We start from the raw sequence: 9,891 nt of genomic DNA on the forward strand, positions 1-9,891 counted from the left end.
CTCCCTTGTCCCTGTCCCCCGCCTCGGCGCAGAGGTGGCTTCTGACTAACTCTGTTTAATAAAGCTTACGTACTGTGTTTGTGTGCCTTGAAAACGTGTTAATATAGGCTTTTAAAGTTTATTTGTTTTCTGACTGAACTCTAATTTTTACAGTATTGTGGTTGCTGGAGAGATAGAAGCCGTAAATGCAGTTCTTTATTAACTAGCAAAGATTTCAACACAGGCTGATTTCTTTCATAAGAATGTTAACAGATTTGCCAGATGAAATTACACAAAGTACAGTCACAAGAATCTACTCAGCTGTTCAGCATACTTCATCCCTTCCTATTCATAACAAAAAGACATGCAAGCAAAAAGCTTTACAGCCCGAAAAAGCAAATCCTTCATGCCTCACATCAGAGCAGTTGGTTTGATGAGCAGTGAGTTAGTGGGGAGCCTCGTGGTGACACTTCTGGAGATCTTCAGGAACTGCTGGAATGACAAACAGCTCACCCAAGGCAAGGACACTTGAATGTAAACAATTCTCCTAAGGTAGGAAAGAGGACTTGCCCAATTCTACAGAAACGCCAATCGGAACAAAAGCAAAGCAGGATTCAAAGTTAAGCAATGTAAAATTAACAACTAATTATTGATTAAGAACTGATCTTGAAAAATATTTTTACTTGACAGTACAAAGAGAGAGGAAAAAAAGACATAAAGGATTTAGCAGTTCATGGTTTTTTATCCTCTCTTGGGAAAAACCAAAACAAAACCAAAAAATATCCTACCCTAAGTTCAAAGTATTCTGAAACTTCTACATCTTGAGCAATAAATTCTAAGAAATACACATTTCTGCAAATATTACAAGAAAACTCACAGAGTTGTATTTACTATGATATAAATCATTCTGTTCTGGAGCACAGGTAAGAGGAGATGCTGGAAGATGTGGTTATGTCACCCTTGGGGAGTCATCCTCATGATGGCTGCAGGTGGAAGTCATAGCCTTCATTCCTCCCTAGGAGAAATCATCACAAATACATGAACAGATGAGCACTGTAAGAAAATGGACAGTCCAGAGGGCTCCATGGGCAAGGGTGGTGCTGAGGGCAGGCAGCCATTGCTGCCATAGCACTCAGCAATATATATTCTATGTATACTATATAACACTATATAAATACTTATTCATAGTCCCCTTTTCTTACCACACTGAGACGCCCTGTCAGTGATGTCTGTAATTAGCATCTGAGTGACAGTATTTCAAATCAAACAGCAAAGTTAGGGCACGGTTTTTGGCAATGTCCACTCTGCTGGCCAGTTGGGGTCAGGTTTTTGGCAATGTCACTCTGCTGGCCAGTTCAGGTCAGGTATATAAATAAGTCTGAGCTATCCCGGGCAGTGTGGAGGGCTGTGCTCAGCCACAGCCCAGGTTGCCTCCCCCGGCAGTACCTGGGGAGGCGCTGGGTTTCACCTGGCTCACCACGGGGTTCTGCAGCGGTGTCACGATGCCTTGGTTGGGTTTCTGGAAGGCCGAGATGAGGTTGTGCACTTTGCGAAGAGCCTGCGGTGGACGCCGGGCGCTGTCTGCAAGGCAGGGGACAGGTGACAGGGGCTGTGGTGGCACTCAGGCCGTGTCCTCAGGGGTGCACACAGCTCCGGGCAGGGGCCAGCCTGGATGTGAGCCCTGCTGTGCCAGTTCAAGGGGAGTCAGTGAACTGCGCTGCTCTGCGCTTCCCCCGCCGCGTCCCAGCCTCCTACACTGAGCAGTTTGCAGCAGCACGGCCACAGAAAGTTGGTAAATTGCCACGAGAGAAACCCACGCTAATTACCCACGCTCACCTGTCACAATAATTAGGCAGCATTACAGTGACCCTTTGCTATTTCAGACTGTGACTACTGCAGCCAGTGATTTAACATCCTTACCAATAATTCCCTAGCCTGGATCAGGAAGAGAGTTCCATCCTAGAAACACCAGTGAGAAAACTTGGAGGAGCAACCTGGGCTTACCACAGAGAGAGAGTCCTCACACCACTAAATTCCAGCAAGGACACAGCCCCTTTGCAAGCCCTTCTTGGATCATTCAATGCTGGCCTATGTGTTCATTGAGTATCCCAGTCTACTTCTTGTACAAAGACAGCAGCCAAATGTTACCTATTTATTAAAGTGAGAGTCTTTCTTTCTCTCTACGTTAACAACTTTTCAAACAGTATGGAATGAAACTGTGTGTGCTTTTAATCAAAATGCAGTGTTTGGGTTAAATCCTTCGGGGCATTCTCATAGTAACTTCACCAAAGTCAAGGGAGGACAAGCATGGGTGCTGCCAGCACAGCCCCACTCAAGGGACATTGCTGTCACCCAGCAGCTGGGAGCTAAATCCAGCCTCCCTGGCACCAGCTGGGCTCCTCACACTGCCTGGGATCTCACCAGCCCTGGTTTAAATTCCTGGACTCTTCTTAAAAGATAGTTGTGACCTGATCTTGCTCAGAGCCTGACCAGCCACAGGGAATGAGGCAAAAGCAGGAAAGAACTATCTGCATCTGGTCTGGTTTGGCCTTGGAGGGGGTCCCCCCTCTGTGGGGATGAGCTGGGCCTGGACCAGCTGAGGCCAGCATGGTCTTTGCAACATTTATTTAAAGGTTCCTGTTCCTTAAGGGAAGGGTTGGTACCATGGCTCTGTAGCTCTGCAGAGCGTGTACAGAGAAGCCTGGGCCTCCAGCACACCTCTGCTCTGAAACTCAGGTAAGGCTGGCCTAAAATACAGCTAAGGAAAAGCCCAAAAGCCATGCAGAGCAGCAGTGGAGGCCACAGGCCAGACACGTAGCAGGTCTGTAACACCAGAAACACCTCACTGCAGATGCTGCTGCCACCTGGGGCTAAAGGAGGCTGCAGCCTCAGTCAGGAATGTCCCTCCCCAGGTGGAGGTCCCTGGTGTCCTGGAATCCTTTCAGAGCTGCCAGTGCTTGCCCTGGCATGATGGGTGCAGTCACCCTCCTCCTGTCCTGAAAAGCTCCTGTCCTGGCACCACAATCCAACCCTTACATCAGCCTCCTGATGCCTTCTAGAAAGGATTGCTGGGCACTGTTCCCAAGGGTCACATGGATAACTGTCCACTCCACAGTAATGTCAGTCACTTCCACCCCTGATCTCTTCAGGGTAACCCCAAGAATCAGTTTGGTCTTCCAGAATACTTCTAATATAGTAATGGCCAAGGAATTATGCCTGTCTAGAAATTACATAATATTTGAAGTAAGTGTTCATTAACATACATACAGAAAGCTAATTATGAATTCATACACAGAGTACACCCAAAAGAAAAAAAAACCTAAAATAAATAGAGATTAACATCCCAATTTCATCAGCCTAAGTGTTGTCTGTATTACAAGTGATGTTTTTCTGCACCCAAATTACCAGTTTCTTGTCAGATGGGGAAAAATATATTTTGTATCAAGTTTTGGCTACCCTATATATTTTGCACTAATGATGAATTAATCTGGTTAATGAATTAAAACACTGTACTTGAAAATTATTTTTTAATATTCTGACATTGATGGTACATAGGATAGAAGGAAACAGATTGTGCTTGTCAAATTACAAAACCACAATATTTTTGCCATTTAAAATGATGCAAATGATGCACTATTGCATTATGCAACAGCTGAAATGAAACAGGGAATTAATTTATGAGTTCTAGACTGTCAGAAGTGGCACCAAGACATCTTACTGATGGATGCACTCGTGATCGATTACCATCAATGAAATCAGACTAGGCAGAAACATGAATAATTTGAATATATTCATTAAATCTATAATCTATATCAAACAGGATGCAGAAATTTTCAGAAGAGAAAGGAGAAATACACCACCTCAGCACTCCAGGATCCAGCTTCTGTCTTGGACACTCTGTAGGTATAAACATAACCCTGATGCCTGTGGGAGAAAAAAAAAAAGAGGTATTATTATTCATTTCTCCTGACAGTTTTCACAAGAACTACACTGACCTTTTACAACCCAGCCTCACCTTGGTATTTCAGTTTACAATATAGTTGAAGAACCAGACCATGGTGTATATGTGATATTTGCAACAGCAACATTGGATTGAGGGGCTTCTTCTTTTGTTTCAATTACATTTTAAATGGTTATGATTATTATGTGCAGTATTATGAAAAATGCAATTTTTTCTGCCATTTCTATCAAAAATAATACATAGGAAAGGAAATGCCAAGCTGAGGCTGCCTTGTGATGCTGTGTTACACCTTGGTGCTGTACAGCTGATGTATCTGCCACATCAGAAAGTTTCTGCACGTTGCCTTGAACTTGTGCACCGTGCTTACAGTGACAGAAAAAATAGCACACGTAAAATCTGATAGGACTGCAGCCTATCCCTGTTGCCATTACTGTTGCTTCCTCGAGCTCTAAAACCGCTTTCAATTCCAGCTTTTGATTATTCTCCACAAATTTACTGCAGCACAGTACACGAGCGGCTGGTCCCGAACAAATCATCTGAACACACAGTTTGACAAGCACGTCGTGTTTGTCTTACTTAAAGCTCTGAAACAACTACTAACATTCTCAGTATTTTCAAGTATATGAATTTTAAAACCCAAACTACAAATGCTTTATCTTTGCCATTCAGGCATGAGCTGTTTGTTTCTGCCTGTGTGCTCATAGATCTGTAAAGGAACGAGGGGGCTTGTGGCACTCTCAGGCGTTTTATTTATCCATTTCTCAGGCAGGGTTTAAGAGGCTGCTCCTCACAGTAGTCACCATTAGTGTGTCCCGTGTCCCCTCTTGACTTCATTAGGAGCTGTGAGCACAGGGGATTTCTGAGTGCGCTAAAAATGTCAAACGGGGCATGAGCAAAGAGGAAATCAGACCAGTAAAGAAAGCTCCTTGGAACAATCAGGTTTGATATTAAACCCCTGGTGTACTGTGTGTGGTGTCTAACTTGTTTATGGGTAAAACGTGTCTCTTTTATAAAGCATATGCATTTCTGCTAGGCCAGTTTTCAGGAACAGCAAAAACCTTGCTTTTCAGTGCAACTCCAGAAATTTCCATGAGAATATCGTGTACCTCTGTTGACACATTAACAACGTCCTTAAAGAATATATTATCAATCCCATAATGATATTCATACGATGAAGACGTGGGAACATCTGGTATTAAATCTTCACCAAATCCAAAAGCAGCACCTCTGTTTGTAAGAGCCCCAGAGCACACAACTGCAAATCAAAACCTTCCTACTCTTCCAGGCATAGTTTAATTGTGGTCTTAAAATATTTTTGAAAGTGGGTCCTTTGTGCTTTGCCACAGTCACACCAAGAAAATATTCATTGTCTCTTTGAAGGCTTTCAGGCACACCACACGCACATCCCAGCTTCAGAAAGAGGAGAGTGGCATTCAAGGGCGATAAATCAGTAGCTCAGGAGAAACAAAGAATAGAGAAAGCAGAGTTTTCTAGATGAATGCTCCAACAGGGTCCTGCCTGCTGCAGTTACCCACCTCTATAGGTCAGGTTTATGCTACTACCTTTCTTTTATGCCTGCCCTGTAAAACCAGCATCAGTCACAAGGGATTCATGAAGTCTTTGACTCTTCTCCTTTTTAAAGGTCAGGGCTCCACTTTTTAATTGGAAAAGCAAAAGGTGAATGAGCCTGACCATGAACACTGCAGTCCTTGTTGTGTGCCTTAAGAGGCTCACAGAATGCCAAAATATGTCACGGCTTTTTGGAGGCATTCGAGGGGGAGCACCTCCAAAAATGTGGTGGTGATTGTGGCATTACAAATTTATGCAGTTTTTGGGAAAAGGAAACATTCTCTGAGAACAAGCAATGCAGTGAAAATCACAGGGCTTGGCAACTACAGTACCTGGAGCTGGAAGTGCAGAGCAGCCACTAACATGAATTCAAGCAGATGATACCACTGTCATCCAAATACATGGTTAATTGCTCTTTTGATAAATATTTGTTTTCTCTTCATGGAACTGTGCCTTCTAATTCCCCTGGGATGGAAAAAGGAACCCTTAGAAGGGTTAGAACTGGAAAGCTGCAGGGCTGTATGTTTGTTTTGGTTTGTTTTACTTCCCCAGGGAAGTGGAGGGAGAGGGGAAAGACGACAGACTGAACATGTCTTGATTTTGCAAAACTGGACTATTTTTCTCTTTTTGTTTTCTAAGGGCAATAGAAACACTACTGGGTATAAAACAGATACACTCCCAGTAGAAATTTTCATTGGAAACATGCAAAATATTGATCCTTATTGCAGTATATCTTATGCTTGACCAGCTTTACTTCCCATGCTTCAAAGATCATGTCATTACTCCTAATAAATTCATCTTTTGTCTGATCTCATATGTCTGTATATTCCTAGAGTGATCTTCAGCATGCATTCTGAACCAAAATGTAAATTGCTGGATAACTTTGTATTCTTAATAATTGCCATGATTTATTTAGAACAAAGTATTTTAAAAAGCACAGAAGTACTTATTCTTTCTTTAATTTTCTTTTTCTTAGTGTGAATCCAGCAACTGCAGATTTTGAGTTTTTAGCAGAGCTCCATGCATGTCTGTCACCTGTTCCATCTCTGCCCATGATGTTCAGACTGGAATTTGGGCAGGTTGTGTCCATTGACTTCTTTTGCCAAACCCAGGCTTCCTTTCCTGCTCCTCCAGTCTCTCCACTAAAGTGCTCTGCCTTGGCAAACTTCTCCTGTCAAAGCACTTCTCCAGTTTATAGCCCGCATTTTTTCAAACTGTCATTGCCATCTCCGTGTGGGATCCTTCCCTGGTATGAAAACTGTCCCCACAGTTATTGTGTGATATGCTGTTTGCCAGATCTGCTATTTCTCATGTAATTCTTTGACATGAATATTAAGTATTGGAACCAAGGTTTAGTTCTACCATTCTTCAGCCACCTTTCTGTATCAGTTCATACTCATCATAACATTTTCATTTAAATTTTATCTGGATTTATCCAAGATGCTATTGCAAATTTCCTTTATAAAATAAGTATTAATGATCTATATTCTGTAAGAAGCCTGCATAACATTCACCATTAATTTCTTTTTCTTTTACCCTTTTATTTATCATACGTATGTTTGAATGCAACATATCATGAAGACATGAATGTCCCATTATTTCTGGAAGCAGTTTGGTCTGTTTCTTACTAAAGTATCTTTTCCTCAAAGATTGTAAGGCTTCACAGTTAGAAATGCTTTAATTTCTTCCTATTTTCATTTTCCGTATATTATTTCACTCATGAAATATCTTTCAAAGGGCATAAATTACTACTGATATACAAAAAATCCCAACCTATTGTGTACAACTGAAAGGCCTTGCTACGTACCTACATCCTGATTTAGACTGGTGGTAAATTAATTCTAGTATTCTCTATCTTATTCAGCATTTTGACATTCTTCCTACCCTTTCTCTAATGCCTTAGTGTTTCACCTGCACTGAATGACTTCTGAGACTAAGGGTGATATATCCCCATTTCCTCTGATAGTTATTTAAGAGATTCTGCTTTTACTGCCTATTCCCATCCCAGCAATCATAGCACTCCTTACCTCTTGCTATGTCTATTCCATTTTCATTAACTCAGGATGCTTCTTATTTCCTATTTTTCAGTTCACTGTTAAGGTGTTTGTCTTGGTTCACCTGATTTCATGAGAGAAGAAAAAATACATCCTCTGCCATAAAGATTTTCCTTGAGAAGAGGATTGTGCATTTTTGGATTGTCCATAACCTTCCTGATTGTCTCCATTTACTGGTCTAGAACAGGAAGATGATGATGCTCACACAGGGCTTAATTACATATTGTAAGAAATGTATTCAAGGGATTTGGGGAAAACCTGACTTAGGACCCTTCTTCCTCTTGTGGTTTTTTTGCCAGAGGTTCCCTCTGTTAGTTAATTTCATGCTGGACCTAAAAGAGTTTTCTCTAGTGTTCCTTCTCCTACTGAAGTAGGGCAGAAGTGTCATCTTTGTTCTTCTGATGCCACAGTACACAGCCAACAGGACTTCCAAGAATTTTGCCAACAGCAGGGTAATTAAGTTTCCTCATTAAAATGAGTCTTAATATAAAGTCCCCCAGGGAAACCTTTACCCTCCTTGACAGACCATCCCATCAGATCTCTCCCTGTCTGATGAAACATTATCCGGTAGTTTGTTACCATTGATATTTCATGTGCATTACAGGTAGTTTGCTCCAAGCCTCGTGGCCTGTGGGACTGAGAGCACCCTGAACAAAGGCAGGATCTGGACGGCAGCACTGTGTTACCTTTCCCGGCGGCCGGGAAATGTAAACTAGGGATGCTGCTGAGCACACCAGAGCAGCAGAGCACAGGCAGGAAGCAAGAGCGTAATCCAGCATAAAGAGGCAGCGCACACCATCCTGAGCCTGCCATTTCTCCAAAGCATCTCGCTTACCCTTCCCATGTGCCTGTCTGCTTTCCCTTTATGGTTTTCTGCCTGTAGGAAGCCTGGGCGAGGCAGGGCAAAACCTGCTCCTCTGTGCTTTGCAAGGAACCCCACACCAGTTATTGCACGCCTCTGTCTAAAGTCATGGTGAAGGAGCCAAAAGTCTTACTCATGTAAGCAGAGGAACATAAAAACACTAACGCTGAAACTTAAGGCATCAGTAACACAGTTTGTTGAGGGGACAACCCCTATGATGGAGGGGAATGTTGGAAATCAGCTGCCACCCGAGCAGGCCTTGCCAGCCCCTCATTCCCAGCCCGTGCCATCCCTCACTCACAGCACACACACACACACACAGTACATTCCCAGCCCGTGCCATCCCTCACTCACAGCACACACACAGACAGTACACTCAATGCCCAGCCCGTGCCATCCCTCACTCAGCACACAGACAGTGCACTCCCAGCCTGTGCCATCCCTCACCCACAGCACACACACAGACAGTACACTCAGTGCCCAGCCCGTGCCATCCCTCACTCACAACACACACACAGACAGTACACTCAGTGCATTCCCAGCCCGTGCCATCCCTCACCCACAGCACACACAGACAGTACACTCAATGCCCAGCCCGTGCCATCCCTCACTCACAGCACACACACACACAGTACACTCAGTGCATTCCCAGCCCGTGCCATCCCTCACCCACAGCACACACAGACAGTACACTCAATGCCCAGCCCGTGCCATCCCTCACTCACAGCACACACACACACAGTACATTCCCAGCCCGTGCCATCCCTCACCCACAGCACACACACACACAGTACATTCCCAGCCCGTGCCATCCCTCACCCACAGCACACACACACACAGTACATTCCCAGCCCGTGCCATCCCCTCATCCCCTCACTCACAGCACACAGAGGCAGTAGACCCCCGGGATGCTCTCGCTGTCCCTCAGCAGGTAGCTGCCGTCCGTGCCCGCGGCCAGCAGCAGCCTCTCGCCCGCCTCCCGGGTGATGGCCCCGTGGTAGACGGGCACCGTGTCCATGGCCGGCTCCGGCTGCAGCTCTGTCCCTGAGCCCCGCGCTGCCGCGGCCTCCCCTGCCGCTGGGCGCCAGATGTAAACAGGATGTGTTCACACCTCAGCAGCCTCGGCACGGGTGAGACAGCTCTGAGGGAAGAGTGAGGAACGAACGCAGAGCTTTTGTGGGTTTTTTTCCCTTGGCCCCTTTGTGTTTTCCTTTGACGTCGGCACCATGACAGCCTCCGGCAGGGTGTCATCCCACAGCCCTCAGCCATGTGGCCCGCTCGGAGGGGTGTCACTGTGAGGCACACGATGGCCTGGGGGCCCGGGCGCTGCTGTGCCGGGCTCCTCTCTCTTCTCTTAACCCAAGCCGGGATTACTTTTTACCCTTGTATTAAAACTCCCCAGGGATGAGACTAGAGGAAGCCAGCTGCCCTCACTGTCACTGTCCCACCAGCACGTCAGGCTGCAG

General features: G+C 44.9%; 1 protein-coding gene across 1 annotated transcript; it reads right to left on the reverse strand.

Moving 5' to 3' along the window:
* Window positions 1-587: 587 nt before the first annotated feature.
* Window positions 588-9,584, reverse strand: LOC136370356 (SH2 domain-containing protein 1A-like). The gene is given in 5 exon segments (XM_066333719.1): window positions 588-994; window positions 1,426-1,530; window positions 1,533-1,560; window positions 3,840-3,903; window positions 9,307-9,584. Coding segments are annotated over 5 exon segments (375 nt in total). The 5' UTR covers window positions 9,444-9,584; the 3' UTR covers window positions 588-953.
* Window positions 9,585-9,891: the final 307 nt, after the last annotated feature.

This window comes from Sylvia atricapilla, chromosome 21 (genome assembly GCF_009819655.1).
Source record: "Sylvia atricapilla isolate bSylAtr1 chromosome 21, bSylAtr1.pri, whole genome shotgun sequence".
Taxonomy (NCBI): Eukaryota; Metazoa; Chordata; class Aves; order Passeriformes; family Sylviidae; genus Sylvia; species Sylvia atricapilla.